This window comes from Cygnus atratus, chromosome 1, assembly GCF_013377495.2.
Source record: "Cygnus atratus isolate AKBS03 ecotype Queensland, Australia chromosome 1, CAtr_DNAZoo_HiC_assembly, whole genome shotgun sequence".
NCBI lineage: Eukaryota > Metazoa > Chordata > Aves > Anseriformes > Anatidae > Cygnus > Cygnus atratus.
The window spans coordinates 60,436,373-60,460,364 of NC_066362.1; the positions used below are offsets into that span (position 1 = coordinate 60,436,373).

General features: G+C 42.6%; 2 protein-coding genes across 4 annotated transcripts in view; one reads left to right on the plus strand and one right to left on the minus strand.

Annotated features, from left to right (window-relative positions):
- Window positions 1-6,733, plus strand: part of KIAA1549 (KIAA1549 ortholog) — a 141,251-nt gene extending 134,518 nt beyond the window's left edge. For 2 of the 3 annotated variants that reach the window (XM_035561598.2, XM_050714041.1), the window contains exons 19-20: window positions 1,186-1,340; window positions 5,180-6,733. In XM_035561598.2, coding sequence (XP_035417491.1) covers window positions 1,186-1,340; window positions 5,180-5,434 — 410 coding nt within the window. In that variant the 3' untranslated portion in view covers window positions 5,435-6,733. The remainder of the gene's footprint in view (window positions 1-1,185; window positions 1,341-5,179) is intronic. The other variant, XM_050714050.1, reaches the window with a different exon arrangement.
- A 13,330-nt stretch (window positions 6,734-20,063) lies between these two features.
- TMEM213 (transmembrane protein 213) lies at window positions 20,064-23,467 on the minus strand. The gene is made up of 3 exons (XM_050709691.1): window positions 23,386-23,467; window positions 21,624-21,689; window positions 20,064-20,233 (listed from the first exon to the last, which is right to left on the minus strand). The coding sequence occupies exons 1-3, from the start codon at window positions 23,465-23,467 to the stop codon at window positions 20,064-20,066; spliced, it is 318 nt and encodes a 105-aa protein (XP_050565648.1).
- Between the last annotated feature and the right edge of the window lie 525 nt (window positions 23,468-23,992).

The window sequence follows — 23,992 nt, forward strand, 5'->3', positions numbered from 1 at the left end:
TTTTTTTCCCAGACAAATGTTTTCTTCTTGGGGATTTGAAAAAGACTAAAAATACGATCATGTACTCATGAGTCCTAATTTTGATAGTTGCTCTCCTCTCCCTTTAACTGTTAAATGTATGAGAATGACAGAACTGTAGTGACTGTTACAGTTTAATGATGATGATTTAGTTCTCTGATTCACACTATTCTCTAATGTTCGTGCATCTTTTGCTTTAAAGTTTGGGGGATTTCAGATGATTAGTTACTGTCCTTCAGCATAAGTATGTATAAATATCAGGCTTCTCAGTTAATGGTTGTTTTTTGAGGGGAAAATATGAAAGCGAACTAACTGTACATCACGTAAATCAGTGGTTTTGTCTTTTCCTCCCTTTTTGTACATGCACACACGCACGCAGAGTTATCTGTTATGTATCTGTGGGTTTATTAAATGTTTCATTTCTGTTGTATTTATAAAATAAATTTTGTTTCCCTGTGGGAGGAAATTCAGGAAAAAAGAAAGCTGGCATGCTGTTCCATGTCTCTTACAATTAATGGTGGTGGCTGTCCTTGTATGTGTTTGAAAGCAGTGGGGGGTGGAGGGGAGTTAGAAAGGAGGAGGTTAGCTTTCAGGCCGAAAGGAGATACAGTGTGTTCTGACCTTCTTGTTAGTCAGCGACAGCATTGTTTAATATTTAACCATAAAGCAAAGCTGCAAGAACTACACTTTTACATAGTCATGTATTTTATTCTTGTGAGAGATGGAATAGAAAGTAGCCTAGAGAGTTAGAGTCTTGCCAGTGTGATGCAAATGTGGTTTATTACAGTAGCAAATATCTTCTCTTTGCTGCTAAGTAATTTACATTAAAACATTGCCAGGGCTTTCAGTAAGTGTTGTTTGAAAAGGGCTGGCATGTTTTTGGAATGCAGTGCAGTCCATGCCTGAGATGCACGTATCTTAACCTCTTCCTTCAGTGCAGTGACAGTGAAAAGCATCACACTCAAATGAACTGCACAAAATGCACACAACTTTTCCTTCTTTATTCTATACTGATAGCCTTCTTTCTGCTGATTTTTTTTTTAAATTACACAAACAGAGCTTCACTTTCTTCTTGTCTCCTGCTTCCAACAAGGTTTTATGTTGCCGTTTGTCTGCCCTGCAAACTTGACTGTGTATAAAGATGAAAAAACAATATTTGCTTTTAAGGTTCTCAGATACAGCACCTCACTCAGGTGGGAATTGCTAGCAGGATCGGAGGTCAACAAGTGGAGATCCCCTCAGGCAGAGCAGGGCATGGCCAGCCGGGGGGGCCAGGGTGGCCCCAGTACCGTGGAGAGGATGAATATGCTAGGCGAGATGCAGTGAGTACTGTGTTACACATTTGCATAGTTTCCGAAGTAGTGATATGTTCGGGTATTTTTTTTTTCCTGCATTACTGTTTGGAACTTTTTTCTCCCTGGAATACTTTCAGTTGCTTCTCTGACATTCTTTGCTTTGCTCTTCGAACCCTCGTTAGCTCTTCTAACTTTTGCTTGCTATTCTTTCACATTCGCATCTCTCTAACTGCTTTCTCTCACTTTACCCTAACCCTTTTTTTTTTCTTTACTTGAGGCCTTCATTCATTAATTGCAGTTCACCCAGTTCTGCTTCTGAGCACCAGCATAGGTGGATACTGCTTTCCATTTCCTTCTTTGAAATATGCCTTTGTATTTTGCGATCGTTTTAAGTAGAAAACATTGAATTAAATTGTCCCAGACTACCCTTCTACTTTGTATTATTATAGTTCTTTTGTCTTCTATATCAGTGCACAACAGCAGGAGTCAGGGCCATGGAATAAGGCACATACTTGCACATAACAGTAGAGGTGTTCCTAAACAAATAATTTTCCTACCTCAGTCAGCAGGATGTGGTAAATTAATATGTATTAGTTTATCATTGTTTCCTAGGCAGCCGTCGTGATTCCAAGTTCTTGGCAGTGCTGCTTCTCGAAGCTGACATTTCTGATTCTACCAGATGTGTGGTGAGGTTGAAGATACTGTGTGGCATTTCCAAGAAAGATCCAGTTGCCTGCTACCAGTCAGTGTTTGATGTACTTGCATCTTGAAGCAGACTGACCTGCAACAGCTTTACTGTAGTACTCTTGAGAGCAATGCCTTTGTGCTCCTTCGTTTCCCCCCTTCTTATAATTACAATTTTTCTGTTTTCTTTCTTGAGAGAGGAAGGAAGATTTCAGCCTTTTTGCATACTTAAGGCAGTTTAAGTTTGTTAGATAAGCCCTTAACTTGTAGCTTTCTATACTTAAATAATTACCTTCAGAGTTTGGTTTCCTTCACTTGGACAGAGCTCTAAATTTCTTTCTTCTTTTTGGAAAGGAGAATTTACTTAATGATAGACACATTCCTTAAGGTACATTATTCAACTTGGCAAAACATTCTTAGCAAACAGCCTTCCTGTTCCTTCATTCTGAGCAAAAACATTAGCCTCTGCATGTAGGAAGGATAGACCTGGAGTGCTCTTTCTGCCATGAACTTGAAAGGGATCTGCATTTGTGTTCCTGCCATGGCGCTTTTCCTCACGGTATTCTCATCTGTTATTCTACTGTCAACACCTGATTTCCCATTGGAATATGACCTCTCACTTATGCCACCTGACCCAAAATCAGTGTGCAGGTTACCATCAATTCACCTTCACTCTCCCATCTAGAAGGCCTACGCAACCAAGACGATTTTAGTATTTCCTTAGCTAACAGGAAACACAATACAGAGCAATTGGTCACTTGAGCAGCAGATAGCAAAAATCTAGTCACATCTAATTGGCGACTTATTTTTGTATAATTTGTAATATATACTTATTTATACATATATACATGTATGTGCATGTATATATTTATACATAAAATTCAGTTGAAATTGGCACAGTTCAACTGTTATTATGTGGAGATGATCAAATGCACAATGTGACCTCATAAATCTTCATTCCTTAAGAAGTTAACTAAAAGAAGACTCAAAGATATTTTTGTCTATTATTTTGTACTACTGTTAATTATATGGAAGTTTTAATACAAAAATATAATTTATGGATGCTATATAAAACTAAATATTGTTACATATATAGTGTTACATAGTACATAAACCTGTATTTCTATTCCTAAAGAAATGTTTAAAAATATGACAAAATTTCTTCTAGCTTTCCTATCCCTAGTTTGCTATTGTGGTCTAGTATAGGTTAGGTTTCCAAAGTAATCTCTGTTTTTGAAAGTTCTCAACCTGTTTAATTATGATGTTATATATGAAATCACAAAAATATATATTTCTGGTTTTGGAAGCTATTTAAGAAAATTTCTATAGCCTTAATGTTATAAAACAGCCACTGTCCTCAGCAGGTATTCTTCCTCATGTCTGCTAAGAAGCTATTCTTACGGTGCTAACTCAATACAGTATGAGATAGGAGCCGAATCATGTAGTATATTTTAATGTGAAAGTAACCTGAATGTAGTTTAGTTTGATGTTAAGAGTCATGTGTCAAGGAACGTTTAATATTTTTGATGTCATCTCTTTTCTATAAACCCACAAAGTACTTGTCAGGTTTGCTAACTAGACTCCACTTATGAATTAGTTTCAGGTTTCACTGCCAAATGCAGCAATTTTGAACAATCAAGAGACCTATTCATTCCTTTCTAATACTAAAATCTCCTTCCTTTTATAAGAAGTAAGATAGGATGTTACTTGGAAAATCTTCTTTACCTATCATTCTCCCATTAAAGCTTCTTTTCCTCTTAATCTCTCTTCCCAAATTAACTGTGCAATTGATCAGGGCTGCATGAGCTATGCAACAGAGTCAGAATCTATTATTAGTTCAGTCCTAAGCCAAATTGCTTGGATTTCATTCAGTTGTATTATGAGAGATGTTAGGCAACATACTCCCATGCATTTTTGTGTTCCCTGCACGCTGCTGCTACAGTGTCTCTAGGTCCCCCATATCCTTCCAGTCTCAGCTTTGTAATCCCTTCACTCCCCTCCCCCTCATCCCCAAATCCTCTTCTAGCTGACCTTGCTGTCTTTTCTTCCCTCCCCAGTTAGCTCTTTCTGCTGCTACTTCAGGCTTATCTGCAGAGGTTACTGCTCACTAAATTGTGATAACTGTGATCTGAACATGCTGCAGCTGGATACTCCTTGTTGGAAGGGGATTGTGCTGCTTTCCTCTGAGTCGTAGGTTCATTAAGGCATGTTCAAGCAGCCTCAAGTCCTTGGTGTCCAGTGTTTTCATCTGGCTGCCTCTCAACCTTCACAGATACTCGGCAAGAGGAAATGATTGCTTGAGGGATATCAGCTGGAATTTAGATTTTTCAAAATGTACCTGGTTTGTTTCCATACTGGGAGTTGGTGCAGTAACCTAGTGTACTGTAAATTTATGATTTATTTTAGTGTAAGCAGATTTTTTTCCAGATAGACAAGCCCATAAACTTAGGATTCTATTGTGTTTCTCTCATGTTTCATTAAAGAATATATGTTACTGAACAAAAACAGAATTGATCCCTTTCTTCCATTAAACAATGGTTGTCCCTAAACTGGGAAAGTATTACTCAGATCTGTAGAACTGCGCTGAGTGTAGAAAAATGCAGTCTTTCTGACTAGAGTCATTTTTGCCTTTTGTTGCTTCTCCTGTTGACCGTGTTTTCCTGGGCACAGGTCACTTACATGGTCCTTACAAGTGTACAGTCTGGACAGGCAAGCCAGACAGAGAATGGGAAGGTGAAAGTAGAAGCATCCCTATTTTATAGATGGTACGAAGGAATTACAACCAGGAAGATGGTGATTTGCCTATTGTCTTCTAGGAAGTTGATGGAAAGGCAAGGAAAGAGAAGCCAACTCGTTGACTTCCAGTTCTGTGTTTTTCCCCAACTCCTTCCATTTCAGTTTCTAAACATAACAGACCTAGAAGGGAGTCAGACTTTTTAATGGATGTTCAAAGAGATTTTAAAAATCCCTGAACCAGCATGGATGTCCAGCAAATTTGTGTATGCTTGTTGTTTGTGCTCCATAAGAAGAATCACTCATTCATACAACAAAAGAACAGTGGCAGCAGATAGAAGCATCTCCATGCTGCTTTTCCTCTGTTCTTTGCCTTTTTGCTTTCTTGTCTTTTCTGGGATTATCATATTTATTCAGAAAGTAGAATAACGGTTTCTGCCTTTTTCCAGACACATATGCATGGACACCAAGAATATTCCTCCTCACCAGTATTCCAGATGCCGAGGACTTCAGCCAGGCAGCCTTCGGCACCCCCTGCTCAGCTTCCGCACAACAGCCTTCAGGGCCAGGGCCTTTGCTACACCACCAGTTCCACTGAGGACCTCCAGCCAGGTCACTCTTCAGCCTCTCTTATAAAAGCAATTAGAGAAGAACTTCTACGACTTTCTCAGAAACAGACAACAGTGCAGAACTTCCATAGTTGATTTAGCATTCCCTTGCAAATCTGCCAGGTATCTGCTTCCTATGGAAGCAAAGACTTAAAGGAAATCACCAATGTTGTTCTCTCAAAAGAATGGACTTCCGCAGCTCTTTAAAGACCACTCTGGAAAAAAGAAAAGGCAGCAAAATGAGAAGAGTGTAAGAGAGACAGGGGACAAACAGGGAAAATCATCAGTGTCATCGCAAGCAATGTTAATTAGTCTGCTGTTACTATGGTGCTCCTCTTCTCTTCCTACCCTCATTCAGTCTAACAAATAAATAAAAAGTTAGGTCAAGAAGTCAATACTCCAGCAACAGAAAAATCCCAGGAACAAACTCCAAGTGTAGTAACTCCTTCTTCTAAGGAAGAAGGCAAAGGTTTGCATGAACTGAAATGACATTTTGCAACAGAGTACAAGTATTCTGATCTCTCCAGTGCTTATGGGGAACTGGTTTGTGTTGCTGTTCTTCAAGATTACAAACTGTATCAGCTCTAGGATGTTGAAGGTGTAATCCCACATAAGAATCCCTTTGATTGTCAATAACAATAGGACTGTTTAGAATAAAAGGCTTTATGAGCTACTTGTAACAAACTGGAACAATAATTGTTATAGCTCTAACCTTCCGAATGGAGCTACCCTCTGCACTCTTCCTTGTTTTCCTTCTGGTGCTGAAGCTTCAAGTGCTCCTTCATCTTCAATGTTTGCAAAGTGAAACATTGGCCTTGTATAACTACAACAATATCCATAGACTTATTCAGGCTGGAAAAACAAAGCAAAGCATCCAAACAGAAAGGGCTTGGTATTTAATTTGTTCTAAAAATCATTGAAAAATATTCAGCCACAGTTAAATTTGGGGAAATGTGTGTATATAACTTTAAAAATTATATATTTGCATACTACATGCTCTTGTTAGACCGGCGATAAATTATTGCCACTCTGTAGTTTGCTTTGTGGACAGAAATCAATCCAGCCTGACTGGTACAGGGTCACCAGCATTGTTTTACATTGATGTCCTAAATCATTGCTTATGTTTGGATCTGAATAATTTTAGTGAAAGTCAGTGACAGTTTAGAGCATTAACATAGGCTTAGAGTTGCAGTTTGGAGACAGTTTCTATATTTATACTTGTTCCCACTGTCCCTTTGGACAAAGGGTAAGCATTGTCCCCATGGTAAAAAAAGATACGTGCCATGGAACTGTTGTCGCTGTTTTTTCCAGAGTTTTAATTTAATATTAGCTATGAATTTACTAATATTTGGCCATTGCATAACTGTAACTGACATAATACATATGAAGATTTTACTTACGTCGTGATTTGTTGGAGTGTTTTTATTTTCAGATCAGACTGTATTAAGCTAACAAACCGGCACTGAGATGGAGTGGGAGCTCAGTGTTTGTGAGAAGGCCTGGGAGCCTTGCCCCAGAAAAATGAAAAGCAAAGCTACTTGGTGCTACAACATGGGCATTTCAAACACTGTAGAAGATGGTAGTAGCCAAGGAGATCATTGGGCAGTTGACCAGGGTAGGCCTTAATGGCATAGAAATAGCATTGGTAAGATACAGGTATGTAATGCTCTTTTATTATGGTGTTCTTTGGCTACCAAATCAGTTCCTGGTTCCAGTGCACAGTTCAGTAGCTGCAACAAGACTAGCTCAGACTGAAATGAAAACAGGTAGGAGGATGCCATGGAAGAACCCTATGTACTTTGTTCATGAATACATACATAACGTCATTCGTTGCCAAAGCCAAGACTAGGAAGCAACTGGCTGCTCACTGACATGATAAAAACAATGGCATGTTGCTTCCTTTCTTTATTAGGAAACTAAGATATTTTTCTGTTTACCTATGATTGTCAGAAGGCAGTATGAAATTGTTTGAGGAACTTAATGTAGCAAAGCAGTCTAAATTCATTTCCAGTTCACTGGTCAATACTTAGTCCTCATGGGCACTGGTTGAGGTTTGGATGGAGTCAGAACACCTGCATGGTTGTGAACAGCACTATTTACAGGTCATTCTGTTTTGAATTTTTTTAAGCCTTTTGTGTAATAATCAGTTCTAGCGTAAAAATAAAGAAACAGTTGTTTTCTGCCAAATTTGTACATGTGAATGTTGCTGATACTTCTGAAAAATGTTGGGTTTTGCAAAATGAAGATTGTATCAGGCAATGTTAATCTTTGAAAATGCTGAAGACTGTTCCTAAGTGTTCCCATTAAAGCCATCTCCTTCACAGCCCAGATCCTTCTCCAGCTTGATTCTGCAGTGAAGTCAGAGGCCAGTGCTTATAACATTAGCACATTGTGACTTCATTTCAAGAAAATGTGAGTTTCTAGAAAGCAAGTTCATTGTCTGACTTGAAGGAATATGTAATCCTTTGAAAGTTAAAGGTACTTACGCTATTTCTAATTCACTTCTGCTAGTGATGGTGATGCTGTTATAATATTTCCATCCTTTTATGTTTGGAAGAGTATTGTTTTTCTTTTCAGTCCCAAATCTTACAAAGAACACATACAAGACCGTTAGATATAGGTAAAGAAAGTGGTTTTTGCCGATGCAAAAATCCCTCTTTGAAACCTTACAATTTCACAGAGAAGACAGTAATATGTAAGTTGGAATTCAGCATTTGTTTCTGCATGAAAATAATCTGTGAATGTCTCAAATTCTAACAATCTGATTAATGTTTCTTCATTAGTGCCATATGTTCACTACTCTGCTCTGGTGCAGCCTCTCCTCAAGTACTGTGTACAGTTTTGGGCATCACAACATAAGAAGGACATAAAGCTATTACAGAGCATGCAAAGGAGGGGAACAAAGATGGTGAAGGGTCCAGAGGGCAAGACATAGGAGGAGCAGCTGAGGCCCCTTGGTTTGTTCAGCCCAGAGCAGAGGAGGCTGAGGGGAGGCCTCATGGCGGCCTGCAGCTCCCTCACGAGGGGAGCGGAGGGGCAGGCACTGAGCTCTGCTCTCTGGGGACAGCGACAGGACCCGAGGGAACGGCATGGAGCTGGGACAGGGGAGGGTCAGGCTGGGTGTTAGGAAAAGGTTCTGCACCCAGAGGGTGGTCGGGCACTGGGACAGGCTCCCCAGGGCAGTGGGCATGGCACTGAGCTGCCAGAGTTCAAGAAGCATTTGGACAACACTCTCAGATGCATGATCTGTTTTTTGGGTGGTCCTGTGTGGATCCAGGAGTTGGACTCTGATCCTTGTGGGTCCCCATCAGCTCATTCTATGATTTGGAAGTTACATTCTCAGACTGGCTGAAGACCTGATCTGCTGTTCACAAACTGATGGTATGGCATACTCTGTATATTCATATATTAACAAAAGTAATGTATAAGGCACTTTAATGTTCCATTTCCAAGATGGTCTTAACAAGGGAGACCTGCAAGTCACCTCTTGCAGCTACAGGAAAGCTGTTTGGTTTTTTTTTTCCGTGTGCTACAAAAGGATTCTTTGGAATGCATCTGCCAAAATGTGTGGTTCCTCTTAAGAATTTGGGGAAAAAAAATCTGTAAGCTTCTGGATCCCCAAATGCTTGAGCTCTTTTACCAGTTTATTTTATTGCCCTACTAAAAGAAAAAAAAAATCTGAAATTTAAAGTATCCTGAATTTGAAGTATTTCTTAATGATGAATCTACCAGTTACTGAAAACACTGATCAGATGAGAAGTTGGTACAGGCACTGAAAGCTGTTACCAACAGTTACATCCATTTTCATGCCTAAACCATCTGGTTCATGGAATCCTCAGGCTTTTCTCTTTCTTCACTATTTTCCTTGACATTTGTGTTTAGTTTGTGTTTAGTTTCCAATTTCCAAAGACCCAAAACAGCTGACACTGCTGCGCATTAACTCATAGCTTGAGAGTACATCAGATGGATTAAGCGAGGAAGCTGATGTGTATTTGAGCCCAAGTGAAGTCACCAGTTGTGTGATGTGGATGGCAGTGGGTAGCTGAAGTTATTTTTAAACTTTTACTCTCACTACATCCTTTCCTTTCCCAGCTTAATAATTTTTCAGCTAAAGAAAGAAATGAGAGTTTTCAACCCCATGCCTTATCTAGCAGTTCTTTGTTAGCAGCTGCCACTCTTTGGAAAAACTGTATCTTGGCCAAGAGCTTTGAAGTGACTTGGAGGTGGGAGCATGTGGGACAGGGAGTCCTGAGGATGCCACCAGTCTGTTCTCACTCATGTATTCCAGTATTTGTAGATCCTAAATATGAAGTGGAATTTAGGAAAGAAACTTTCTATCAGTGTTGATGAAGATTTACTAGGTGTACAGTATTTTGGATGTGAATGCACTTGGGTGCTTGAAAAGTCTGATTTCTCTTTTATAATCAGTGTCCTTTGAAAAGCAGCTGATAATCAGCTAATAAGATAATGCTCAATGATCAGATAATCAGCTGCTTTACGACTGTAAAAATTCTTTTTCCCTGTATCTGACACTAGTTCAACAAGGGCAAACCAATCTCAACTTACTACAGCTCATACCGTTAGGACTGCCAGTTAAGATCCAAATGCTGGTCTGCATATTGTCCCTTCCGACATCTGCATAACTTCCCCTGAAAACCATTGAGTCGTGGATATTTTGAAAGGAGAATTTATCCTGCAGGTTCTTTATTACAGCTTGGGATGCACTTGGCGAGATGTATCTGCCTTGACTTACAGGTCCAAGGGTGAGTCTACTCACCCAGAAAGTTAAGAAATTCGAGAAGCAGGAATGAGATGGAGATGCACTGTCTCATTAAAGAGATGTTTCCAGAGTAGAGCTGCAGTCCTGTGAATCCCACTGAAGACTGATAGATTTTCAAAAATTACATTATTGCTAGAAAAAATACACATTTCTTTGCCCTTCATAGTTTGCAGAGCTGGAATGTTTTGTACTGATTTTTGTATTAGTTTATCTTGATACTCTTTACATTTAAAGTATATTTTCTCTTTTGTAATGGTCATTCCTGTTAGTTCTGAGTAGTTCTTACTCCATAGCTGACAAAGTTTATGTTGAGGCTGTTACATCTTGCCTTAATCAGAATAAAGTGTTGGCACGTTTGAACAAATGCTCTGAAAAGTCTTTTCAAATGAATGCTAAATGTCTGTGGATCCCCGAAATGGTGTTTTCCAATTTCACTTACAGTAACCCTGTTGTTGCCATATGTAGAGTTGGGCAAAGGGAAATGAAAATTTAGAGAATAGGAAAGAGACCGAACCATGAAAATTACAGTTTTGCATTTTCATTTATATTCTAATGTGTGCACTTAAGAACTCTGTCATGTTCCCATGAATGCTTCTCCAAGATTTTCAGCTCAGGCCTTTTTGGAAGTTGGTTTTCTCATCCAGTTTGAGTGTTTTAGTGCTGTGCATGATTTAAAAGCAGTAGCTGGATATTGCTTTCTGTTTTAGGAAAAACCTCTTCACATTCAAGGAAAAATTGATGTGGTGTTATATTTGGCAATGCACCAGGCTCTTCTGGTCCTGAAAGGCAGATCTGAAAAACTTGACTAAAATAACAGGAATTAAAAAACATTACCACAATAATAAAAATCAGGAAGCTTTTACCCTTGGAGTTAAGGAAAGAGGAGACAGGTTTGGGACTTAGCAGCTGTTGGTAGTACTTCAGCATAGTTGCCAAACATGAAATTGTTCAAATGCTGTGCAGTACAGGTGACTTGGGCATACAAAAACTCAGGAACTGATTACAGGATTTGATAGTCCTTGTAACCCTGAATAAAATGGTTTCAGGTAAGTCACCTTGCATTTTGCATGGAACCCTTGTTACCTAGCATTTCCATTGATGATTTTGATCCTCGTGACAGTTTTTCTGAGCTTGATGATGGCTGCTTTAATCAAGAACACTTCAAAAATTCAAGATTAAAGGTAAGGAATTTCCCATTTAGAGAATTTCCAGATGTGCAGCCAAGTATTTACAGTATTGCTATATCCTGCTATTCTCCACTGCAATGTTGAAGAAAAATTGCTAGGACGCTGGAAACCATTCTTGCTTTTGCAGAGCGCATGGTAGGACTGCAAAGGAGTTGAGAGAAGTTGGTTGTCACTTCCAGAAAATAACATCACTGACATGACATTGCTTACAATACTCACATTTCTGCCTGGGAGCAAGGAGTACTGTCCTGCAGCTGAGGGCTGAAGAAGCATTTAACACAAGTGACAATGAGCATTATTTAGACATCTTTATTTAAGGATAAATGTCTCACCAAACGTTATCACACAGCAGTGGTATGAGAACACACAGCTCAGCTGATGTCTGGTGACGTCTTCATATATTTGAGCCCAGAGGGTTGCCACATTAGAATGGATGCTGTTGGACTGATGCGGTTTAAATATATGATATGGAACCAGCCTAGCAAAGAAATTTTGTAGCTATCTCCCTACTTTTTCCCCATTCAGACAAAGCAGATGCAGCTGTAAAGGATCTGAAGAGGTACTCTAGCTTCTGCTCCAGAAAGTCACATTGGAAAAGAAGTATAATTTGGCTGTGTGTTTGATGATGTGACCTGAAACTACAAACTAGGGAAGGCTCTCCCTGTGACTCACCAACCTCAATTCTGTATGTTGGTACCACTTGTTTTGTGATCGAGGACAAAGAAATTGGAAAAGCCACTGATACAAAAGTGTATTAATAATAATTAAAAAACAAAACAAAACCACCACCAACAAAAAAACCTTGGTGAAGAGAAGTCATCAGCAAAGAGATCTTACAGAACCATCATCAGTTGGGAAGTGTTTTGATTTAAAATGCTGTTTCCCCTGGAAAGGGAAGAGAAGGAAAGGACAAGGGGACAAGGCAGGACCTTCTTGGTTGTTGCAACCAGCAGCGGGTGCAGCTATGGGCAGGGAATGAAGAGAAGAAACCTAGCATATTGAGTAAATGGCAAATAATAAAGCTGAAATGGGTAAATAGTTTGAAAGATGAGCCACCAAACAGCAGAGAGGCAGCAGTAAGTTTAACTAGGACTCGAGGGTTAGAAGAGCGTCTTCTATGTGATTGTCTTAAATTCACTCACATAAATAGTTGCAGGGTGAAACACTGTATTTAGATCAGCGCGCAACTTTCACAAAAGTAGTGAATATGTGAAATTGGTGGAAAATGAGCTCAATCGGAGAGAAAAGGCATGGAACAGGAGTGACTGTAATCAAAGGGGAAAAGTTGAAAAAGTCATTGAAAGGTATTATTGCATGAAACTATCTGTCCTTTGTAGTTAAGGACACCATAAAAAGGTGAGGATTGGAACAGAGCTTCCTTTACTGATCTCTGAGACTGGAGACTTTTCGTTTATGAATGCAGAGTCTTTGTTTTGGGTTTTTTCTTGGAGAGAATAATCAGATTTGGGGAAGTTTTATGTCAGCAAGACAAAGGGGCCCTCAGGTGATTATTTCTGGTGGGTGAGCAAAGTGGTTAACTGAATGTGTCTCTAGATTTCCTACCTTCAAAGTGGACAGGAAAAGTCTGTGTGTGTCTTAGAGCTGTGTTTTTTTTCCCTAGCCGTTTGCAGACTTGGGAGACAAAACTGCATTGTTTACCCTGAGCTTATTTCTGGAATTTTTATTACAAAATAGGATTTAGAAATAAACTCTGAAAAGTGCATATTTGATTCCAGGACGAAAATCTGCAGCTGGGTTTGAATTCCTCAGGAGAGTCTGATACTACTGATACCACAAAGTAAGTGGGATCTGGAGCATAAGGATGAGAGGGTGACTGCTTCCCAGGATTGCCTAGATTTAATTCCTTGCCTGTAATCAATTACAATAATTTTCTGAAATCCTAGTTTTTGCAGTGTCTTTATCAGAACTACCAATTCCTACTACAGAGCACATTTTCTTAGGCATCTAACCTCTGTCTTCTCTCTATGTGTCTCATGTGAGCAGGAAGCTCTGATGCTTGCCAGTTTTCATCCCTCTGGTGATTTTGCGAAGTGTAATCATTGTAAAGTGCAATTGCTTAATATGTAGTTCATTCACTAAAACCCCGAGGATAGAGGCAGTGAGTAACGTGAGTTATTACCAGAGCAATGGTATCTAAAAAGATTTGTGCATTGAATACCAATCAATTTAGTCTTTGAATTAAGAATTTAAAAAAATTCCTGGTCAGATGTGATTTGATATTATTTCCAGGCAAATTAAAGTAGCTACCGTGGAGTCAGTATTCGGTATGAGAAGCGCTGATTGGTTACGCATTCCCTATTGCTCTGTGTGTCTGTCAAGATACCTGTAGACCAGCAGCTTTCCCGGTTGCTATCTGGGTGTCTCCTGTACTAGGCACTGAATACTTTCTTTGCCTGAAATTCAGAAACTTTGTCCAGATAATGTGGGTTCTGGCTTGATCAGCAAAGTTAGGATTCAAGCGTGTGTTTTAGTGACACTTATTTTCATTCAGCCATCCAGATTTCAACCATTTTTGCCTTGTTTATACTAAATCATATGAGCTAGAATCATTTATTTTCCATCTTCTTCCAGGAAGGAACTTTTTGGTGCAAGAACACAGCATCAAGTAGGTGAGCAGGCTCAGGAGCATCAGAGAGTCAGAGAGGGAAATTGACTGGTGGAGGTGTACTCTACCCTCTTTGAGACAGACTCACGAGCCTGCCATAGCAAAAATGTCTCCTGCTACGCAGAAGACAAAAGTTCCCTCATCCCGCCAGGCAGTAGGAGGAGACCTAGGCCAAGGGGGGGAATGGAGGCAGGTTCCTGTTCGGCGTGGTAGGCGAGCCCTGTCCCTGCCCACCTCACCTTCCCATCTACCCTTATATAACAGGTATGAGGGTCTAGAACATGACAGTCAGAACAACGAAGTAGACGAAAGCCCGTCCCAGTTGGAGAGGGTGCCTAAGGCAAGGCAACCTATCCCCCGCATTGCGACATCAACTGTCAAAGAAGAAAGAAGGGTTATTGTCATGGGGGACTCCCTTTTGAGAGGGACAGAGGGCCCAATATGCCGACCGGACCCAACCCACAGGGAAGTCTGTTGCCTCCCTGGGGCTCGGGTGAGAGACTTCACTAAGAAAGTCAAGCGCCTGGTACGGCCCACCAACTACTACCCGCTACTGGTCTTTCAGGCTGGTAATGACGAGGTAGCAACGAGAAGTCCGAGAGCGATCAAAAGGGACTCTAGGGCTTTGGGGCGACTACTTAAAGGATCAGGGGCACAGGTTGTGTTTGCCTCTGTCCTTCTGATAGGGGGGATCGATGCTGACAAGCAGACTCATCACATTAACACGTGGCTTCGGGACTGGTGCAACCAGCAGAATTTTGGGTTTTTCGATCACGGGAAGGTCTACGCGACACCGGGCCTGCTGGCACCAGATGGGATGCGCCTCTCTCAGAGAGGGGTGAGGATTTTTGCTCAGGAGTTGGCAGGGCTGATAGATAGGGCTTTAAACTAGAGTCAAAGGGGGAAAGGGATAAAACCAGGCATGCCGGTGATGTCCCCACAAGCAAGGTCCCCTGGGAAACTGCTTTTGAAGGCATTGGCGTCCATCAGTGCTGGTCAATCTTTAAGCACTGCCTCCTAAAAGCACAGGATCAGGCGATTCCAAAATATCGGAAGTCAGGCAAGTGGGGCAGAAGGCCGGCCTGGCTGACCAGGGATCTTCTACTGGAGCTTAGGCGAAAAATGAAAGTGTACGGCTGCTGGAAGGAGGGTCAGGCGACGAGGAAGGAATACAGGGATGCTGTTCGTGTTTGTAGGGAGAAAATTCGTGTGGCCAAAGCCCAACTAGAGTTGAAACTGGCCGTGTCTGTGGGAGACAATAAAAAAGGTTTTTTTAGATACGTGAACAGAAAAAGGAGAACCAAAGAAAACATAGGTCTGCTACTAGATGGGGAGGGTCTCCTCACAGACAATGACATAGGCAAAGCAGAGACGTTTAACGCCTTCTTCGCCTCTGTCTTCAACACTGATGATGGGCTTCAGGACCCAGGGTGCCCTGAGCTGGAGGACCATGACAGTGGGAAGGACAAACTCCCAACCGACCCTGAACGTGTGTGGGATTTGCTGCTCCACCTGGATCCATACAAGTCCATGGGTCCGGATGGGATTCATCCCAGGGTGCTTAAAGAGCTGGCTGACGTCATCGCGGGACCTCTCTCAATTATTTTTCAACGATCTTGGGAATCTGGAGAGGTCCCATTGGACTGGAAGCTGGCAAATGTGCCAATTTTCAAGAAGGGTAAGAAAGAAGACTCTGGCAATTACAGGCCTGTCAGTCTCACGTCAGTGCCTGGTAAAATTATGGAGAGGATGATCCTTGAAGTTATGAAGCGCACCTGGGAGACAATGCAGTCACTGGTCCCAGCCAACATGGGTTCATGAGGGGTAGGTCCTGCCTAACAAATTTGATTTCTTTTTATGTTAAGATCACCCATTTAGTCGATCAAAGGAAACCAGCTGATGTGATCTTTTTGGACTTTAGCAAAGCTTTTGACACAGTTTCCCATAGGATCCTACTGGACAAAATGTCCAGCATACAGCTAAACAAAAACATCATGCAATGGGTGAGCAATTGGCTGACAGGCAGGGCTCAAAAGGTTGTGGTAAATGGGGCCACATCTGGCTGGTGGATGGTCACTAGTGGGGTCCCTCAAGGCTCCATTTTAGAGCCAGTCCTCTTCAATGTTTTTATAAACGATTTGGATGTAGTACTAGAAGGTGTTTTGAACAAATTTGACTACAACACCAAACTTGGAGGAGTTGTGGACTCGGATGAGGGTGGAAAGGCCTTCCAGAGAGATCTGGACAGATTGGAGAGCTGGGCAATCACCAACCACATGAAGTTTAACAAAGGCAAGTGCCGGATCCTGCACCTGGGACAGGGCAACCCTGGTTATACATACAGACTGGGCGACAAGATGCTGGAGAGCAGCCCCGCAGAGAGGGATCTGGGGGTTGTGGTTGACAGCAAGCTGAATATGAGCCAGCAGTGTGCCCTGGCAGCCAGGAGGGCCAACCGTATCCTGGGGTGCATCAAGCACGGCATTGCTAGTCGGTCGAGGGAAGTGATTGTCCCGCTCTACTCTGCGCTGGTGCGGCCTCGCCTCGAGCACTGTGTGCAGTTCTGGGCACCACGGTACAAAAAGGACATTAAACTATTGGAGAGTGTCCAGAGGAGGGCGACGAAGATGGTGAAGGGCCTAGAGGGGAAGACATATGAGGAGCGGCTGAGGTCACTTGGCCTGTTCAGCCTGGAGAAGAGGAGGCTGAGGGGGGACCTCATCGCAGTCTACAACTTCCTCACGAGGGGGAGTGGAGAGGCAGGTGACCTATTCTCAGTTATCACCAGTGACAGGACCCATGGGAACGGTGTGAAGCTGAGGCAGGGGAAGTTTAGGCTGGACATCAGGAAGAGGTTCTTCACCGAAAGGGTGGTTGCATACTGGAACAGGCTCCCCAGTGAAGCAGTCACTGCACCAAGCCTGTCGGAGTTTAAGAAGCGATTGGACTGTGCACTTAGTCACATGGTCTAAACTTTTGGGCAGACCTGTGTGGTGCCAGGAGTTGGACTTGATGATCCTAACTGGTCTCTTCCAACTCGGAATACTCTATGATTCTATGATTTGACTGATCAATGTACTGTAAACGACTGGAGCATTAATATTTCTGTCATCGTTCTAGAGGTTAATGGACAGCTTAGGGTAATATGAGACATTGCCTTATTTTTTACATGCTTTGAGATGCTTGAGAAAGCATCCAAACCAGCTCAGTGCCACAGCATGGCATAGCATGTGGCATGCTGAAGGAGTATCAAGGTTTAACACAGGTGAAATGATGCCTGTATATGGATAAATCGGAAGTTGTGTTTTGTTCCCAAGTTTTCCCGTGGGAATAAAAATGGTAGGCTTCCTGAATAAAACAAGGCATGTGCTGGATGTATGCTTGTTAGTGTAGCTCCCTTGAAGTCAACAGGGCTTGGGCAGCATTGCACTAGTTGAGGGTAATAATACTATTATACCAATCATACTATTAGAAGTATAATAATAAGTGGCGATGATACTATTAGGAATGAGAAAACATGCAATGATTACACCAAGAACAGTCCATGGCATGGCTCATGTACCACATTTCTAAGGCATTGTACTGTAGAGTCATTTTTAACTTGTGCATCAAAACCAGACCACAACCTTCTACTGTGACCTGACTGATCTTAAAATAGAGGTTATAACCCACAAGCTGTGCTGCTGTGTGAGTTCCTCAGCTAAAAATATTCCAGGAAATGTAATAGTGGACCATGGATAATTTTTAGATTATCGTATATTGGGTATAAATAATCCAGTTATATGCAGTATTTTTTTTGTTTGCCTTTTTATCAGTTTCTCATGTCTGTTGGATACATTTTTTTTTATTCTGTGCTTCCTATTATTATTGACAAGCCCCTGAAACACTGACAAGACCATTAGAGAATGTCTCCTCCTTTTGCACTGTGCATGCAAATGCTGTGACAAGAAAAACTTGAGATTTAAATCATCTACATTCTTTGAATGTAGCTGCACACAAGCAGACTATTTTGGACAATATGAAAAACAAGCTGTGCTCCTAAAGACAGGCTTTAGGAAGCCCTCCAAATTGCTCAGTTATTATGGAATAGGTTTGCAGGTGCTGTGCTGAGCTATAGGACATCTAGAGCTTGCATCGTGCTCACAACTCTTTAGACTGAAGTGGATTCACCCCCGTGACAGACTGCATTCATGTGCTCATAGCCTTAGCCAAGGAAATGCAAAAGCCATAAAACATAACCCTTCAAAATCAAAACTAAAGCCATTTCCAGCAGGCACTTGTGTGTTCCTGAGCAAGAGAACAATTTCCATAAAACTGGAGAATGCTAGGAAGAGTTCTGCAGAAGGTAGGCATTAAGACAATATGTGGAGAGTTCTTCACAGTATCTATCATATTGCATTCAGACCTGTGCACATTTTCCACTATGAAAACTAATCAATCAAGCAAAAGATGATATACATAGTTACAAGATTTGTTGTCCATCAGTGATTGGAGTGATTAACCATCAACTCACTGCACTTTCAATCACTACCAACAATAAAGTGTAGAATCCTTTGTTTCTGTCAGTTTGTGCATACACAAGCATTTTTGGTGGAAAGAAGCAGTTGGCTGGTCCAACACCGACATTTGTCTTGTGATTGTTACATTTGTTTTAATTGTATGTTGAAATGCTGAAGCTTTTTCTTAATTAAACAATGTTTTGTGATTATTTACTAATAGTATTATAGTGCATATGGGAGAAGAAAAAAAAGGAAGGGAAAAAAAAAAAAAACACTACAAATGCCACAAAGGAATTAAGTTCTTCCCTTTCGGGACATTTTCCTGAAGCTAGCATGCCAGCTCAGCATTTCCCACCAGAAGTCTTTTTCTGTTAAGTGACACTGATGGTAGGGAAGGATGTCTTTTTCTCAGTGCCTAACTGGTGCCCATTCCTGTGGATAGCTGACGAGGGGTAACCATGTGTCAGTTCAAACTGGCACAGGACTGTCCTGATTGAAGTGCCAAGTTGTGTGAGAATTAATTTGAGGAGTCTTAAGCTGATTTGTATCTTTTCTAACAGATGAGGTGAGGCTTTAATGATATTTAATAGATAGAAATCTCTGATAGAGTTTTCTTTGGTTAAAGGATAACTTTTTGTGTTTTGTTTCAGCTGGTCTCTAGGAGGTTTGCTAATCCTGTATATGTCTAGGTGAGTTTAACGTTGATTTATTGTTTTAATAATGGATTTGGTGCAACTGCCCCAAACAAGATTTGACTGCAGTGAGGCAAACCCTGCTGCATGAATATTTCTCCTTAGAATCATGTTTCTAACAATTTGGGTGTGGTAATTCCTTGCTGATACAAGCTTTTCAACATAAACTAGGATTAAACCAGTCAGTGAGAATCTTTCCATCAAGAAGAGCGTTTATTATCATGTTACATAAATAGAAGCAGTTTTGTGCTTGACTTGGATATGCTGGCTTAAAACCACCTGCCATGGTGCAGTGTGGCTTAATTACACAGGCAGGTGCAAGCTGAATAAATGCAACCAATGTTAACCTCCCACAAAACAGTTCACATATAAATTGCACTGGAATAACGAGTTCTAATTTCAAATCAGCCCAAACAAGCCTTAAATTTCCATAACAGAGTTTTCCTTGTTGTCAGTAAACACTGCAGTTTAGCGAATGAAAGTTACTCAGTATAATCAATGAGTTGCATCTGTTTACTGATGTAGGCTGGCCCATAGTTTAGGACTGGAGCTGGTAACATTGCTCCTCCAAGGACTAGCTTTGTTTGCTCATTTCTATTTCAAACTCAAAGGCTCTGTACTGGGTTGTCTGAAGGCAGGGAGCTATAGCCTGGTAACTGGTCCTTCTGTGTCTGATTGCAGGCTGGAAATGGCTTGGGGAAAAGGTTTTCCGTATGTAGTAGCATGTCCCTGGTGGCTTGCAGGGACTGGATGGAGCCTGCTGCACACCTGAGCTGGTGGTTCAGACTTGCTCGGGAGGATGATGCCTCAGCAGGTGCCTGCTTAGATCCAGCCTTTTATAGCTGAAGGTACAGTCCCTTTCTTTTCTGTTCCTTAGAAAATGATTGGAATGCTTTGTCAGTCTGTCTGCACCTGACTGCTGCTCACTGGCTTGCCCTGCTTCAGGCTACCAAATATTTGGGCTCGTCCGGCCGGAGTTTCATGACCTTTTCCACACAGAGCAGGATGAGAGTCAGAAACCAGAGGCTCCAGCCGACGGCCGCCGCAATCCATCCATAATCATCCATGCCTGACGGGCAGCACATGGCTGCTCGCGTGCAGAAGTCCACGTCTGGGGGAGAAGAAATGAAGAGAGCTGATAGGAGCCTAAATACGTAGCAGGTTTTCCTTTCTAGAAGGCAGGTGAGATGGTGACTTCAAGATCTGTCCTGCATTTTGTCACTCTGACTTTGGGCATCTGCCCCCTAAGCTTTGTCTTGACCTGGAGGATGGCAGTATTCACTTTCATCTATACGTCTTCAAGACTTGGTCATCCCTGTTGGCCAATCATCTGAGCTGGTACTCTTACCACTGTGCCCACTGTTACTGAAAACTTTCAAAACACCTAAATAGCATCTGCTTGGTCAGTTTTAGGAATGGAGTATGATAGAAGTAGCTAGTTACAATTAGAAATAAATATGGTATAGAGAAAACTTCATGCGACGGAGTAAGAGGATCTCTAGCAAAGACACTGCCAGCAGGATTTCCAATATTTTAAGTACTCAATACCTAAATAATAATAGAAATAGTTGGTAATAGACTCACTGGTTGGGCTGTTAAATGCGACTTCCCTGTGTTCTGAAGTTTCTACACTTACCACCACTGGGACATCCCTATTTCATATATCTAAAAATATAACAAGTTTTTAACATTTCCATGCATTTTCTCTTGCACCTTTTGCATCTTTTTTTCTGTTTGGTTGTTTAAAGCAGTTCAATTTCCTAAAGCCACTTGAGGAACCTATCATAAGTTGTTGTATTCATGCTGTTATTTAAAGGTGTCTGCCACGCTTTCTCTAACAGATGGGTACAGTGAAGATACCCAGCTCTGTGTCTGCATCCTGGGTGGTGAGGTGGAAGTATCAAAGGGAGCATGGAGAACTGAAGCATCTCAATTCCTTGGGCTGGAAGGGAAGTTGAGCATGAAACCTTGGTGCCCACGAAGGCTGAGGCAGCCAGAACCACCTTGTCCTATACCTTTGTCATCCTTTGAGGTAGCACACCTCTACCGGTACGTGTACTGCAATGCAGAAAGTGAAGGACTTCAGGGCTGTTTGATGTTTGGGGCGGAGGGATGACTCTGGGAGGACTGGTGGGATCTCAGGTTGCCTGAGGTTGGCTGTTTGGGGAAGACTCGATAGGATGGGGGAGATAGGTGCTCCTGGGAGTCCACATTGTGCCCACAGGCAGCTGGTCTGCAAGGAGTTCTAGGGCTCACAAACTGAACCAGCCATGGACTAGTCTGTTCCAAGCTGAAAGACTACCTGAATGTACGTGGGATATACGGGGCATGCCAACAGAGGAGGCTTAGAAATGCCTCCTAGAGTTTCACCTGCAACTGTTGCCTTGATAACAGCGAATGAAAACAAATAAATCATTTTCCAGGATAGCCTCTCCAAAGACATGCATAGTCTCATTACCTGGCTTTATCGTGGTAGTCATGATTTACAAAGAAAGACTTACTAAGACATGGTGGTTCGTACTCGGTCGTGGGCATGGTGCTTGTTGAAACGTTGGAGGCTCCTTCAGCTGCTGCCAGAAGGAAAGCACAGGAGAAAAGATGAGCACATTAACCAGCTCAGGTTGGAAAATACAACATAAAAATATAGGTAAGGGAAGGAGAGGGACACGGGCTTCAGTGAAGAAGGTTTTGCCTCTTTATCCTGTTTCCTACCTAGAATCAGAGCACACTTGCACTCTAGCACAGCACTGCAGCTGGTCTCCAGCCCTCCAGATCTGTATGTGGTGTCACAGGCCAAAGCCTCGGTAGACTTCTAATATCCATTTTCCCCAAAGCCTCCTTAGACCTTCTAATATCCCATTTTCCCCCAGCCACAGTGTGCACCTTGGAGTGCTGCAGGATGGGGTGGCTGAGGGATGCCTGTGTGGGAGAAGCATGGGCTGCTGTGGTCCCTGTGCTAGCACCAGCCTGTCCCCTGCTGCAGAAGAAAGGGAGTCAAGGAAATATCTCCTCCTGTACCACCGTAGGCAGTCCAGTTTGAGTTCAACCAGGTGAAATGTCTGCAATGGCCCTCTGAGATGTAGGAAAAACACAGCCTTACAACTATAGTAAGGGTTGCTGCTGCGTGCAGGCAGAGGGATCCCAATGAGCTGTTGGTCCAGAGACCAAGCAGAGGTTGAGAGAGCCATTTCCAGTCAAACCATCTCTGAGCTAATAACTCGGAATATGATAGAGGAATTCAGATCCAGCTTGATATCACTGAAGACTCCAGAATAATGGTTCAGGTTTAACTTCAGCTCAGGAAAACAAAACAGAACAAGACCTTTGACCAAACCTTTGTTTTGAGTTTGGCATTTTCCAAGTAACAGTAAATAAACTGAGGCTGTCCTGCAGGAGGTGCCCCTTGGGGTCACCTACTGTTGTTCTGCTTTGTGTTTTGAGCTGAGTGGCCACCAGCAAGGTGAGAGCTTTCCTTGTGCCTGCTGCCAGCCTGGGAGCAGGTCCCCAGGCAGCCTTCTCCAGGGCAGGGTCTGAGTGCTCCTCATTCTTCTCCCTACCTCTGCTAGGACTTGCTGAATGACCTTGGCCAAGCCCATAATTTCTTTTCTGGGTTAATATGTACCTCATGGAAGCACTGAAAAGAATAATTAAAACCTGTGCATGACCTGTGGAAAAAAGTGCTGCAGAGCACAGAGCATTGGTTCATGCTTATAGACTTTGCAGCCTGCAGATGGGCTGTCAAAGATAACCCATCTGTCAGGTCTCAGCTAGTGCTGATACACAAATGCAGGCGATATTCTGATGGGACAAGAGCTGCTCACAGGTCTCATTTACACCTGGGTTTTAGGCAGCTACTCCAATTACGGGGACAGCAAAGCCAGATTTCCTGCAAAAAGCACCTAGTAAGAGCTAAACCCGGCTACAGTGAGCCTTTTCAAATGGTCTCTTGCCTCAGCAAGTAATTGAAGGCCAAGAAACAGTGGCCCCCTGTCTCTGCCATTCAGGAGAGCAGCCTGCAGCTCACTCACATTTAGGGTGGATTTGTAAATAGCTAGCAAAAGCACTTCTCTTCAGAAAGATGCTGTGATCAATCATATTGCGTAATTCTTGTTAGCATTAATCAATTCCAGCTCTTTACATTTTTTGGATGAGACAAGGGATCCCTCCTTGTTTTTAGAGAACAAATCACCGTCAGTGGGCAATACTTTTAGAGAGGAGTGGGGGGAAAGGCAGGGTACAGAAGCTGGAGCGTAAGAGCCCTACCTGCTGAGCAGGAACGCTGGAGCATGGCAGTGAAGAAGAGCACGGCGAGGGCTGCCCAGGGCTCGCAGGAGAAGAGCTTCATGCCAGGGGTGCAGCTCCCACCCAAGCACAGGTCAGTTTGCTGTTCCTGGCAGCTCTGGTTCTGCAAAATCCCCGACAAACTCAGACGGCCGGTGTGCAGGGCAGAGGGTGGAGCAAAGGAGCTTCCTGCTGCCAGGACACCTTGAACCACCACAACAGGGCGAGGAAGGAGAAGGGCTCTGACCAAACCAGCCCCAGCAGGAGGTGGGTACGAGCGCTGAGGCAGCAGGGGGAGGGCCCCTGAAGGTCAAACCTGGAGGTTTCTTCCCACGGCCTGCTGCAGCCTGAGGGAGGAAAGGCCTCTGGAGCCAGCCCTTCCCAGCGGGGTCTCCAGGCAGCTTCTGTCGCCTGAGTCTCTGCTTGATCCTGCAAAGATGGGCTAAAAGAGCTGTTGAAGTGCTTCTGGTGGTGGCTTGGTCTGATGAGCACCGCACATCGCTGCAGTTCCACAGGCTGTTGGCGCTGCATGCCCCTACCTGTGACCCATCACAATGTCCTTCCTGAAGAAAGCTTCAGGCATTAAGTC

Bases quoted from the DNA above. Each gene is read 5' to 3' on its own strand.
- TMEM213 (XM_050709691.1), bottom strand. From the start codon at position 23,467: ATGAAGCTCTTCTCCTGCGAGCCCTGGGCAGCCCTCGCCGTGCTCTTC. The intron at 21,690-23,385 runs GTAGGGCTCTTA...TTCTGGCAGCAG, and splicing joins CCAGCGTTCCTGCTCAGCAG to CTGAAGGAGCCTCCAACGTT. The intron at 20,234-21,623 runs GTAAGTCTTTCT...CTTCTCCCCCAG, and splicing joins GTACGAACCACCATGTCTTA to ACGTGGACTTCTGCACGCGA.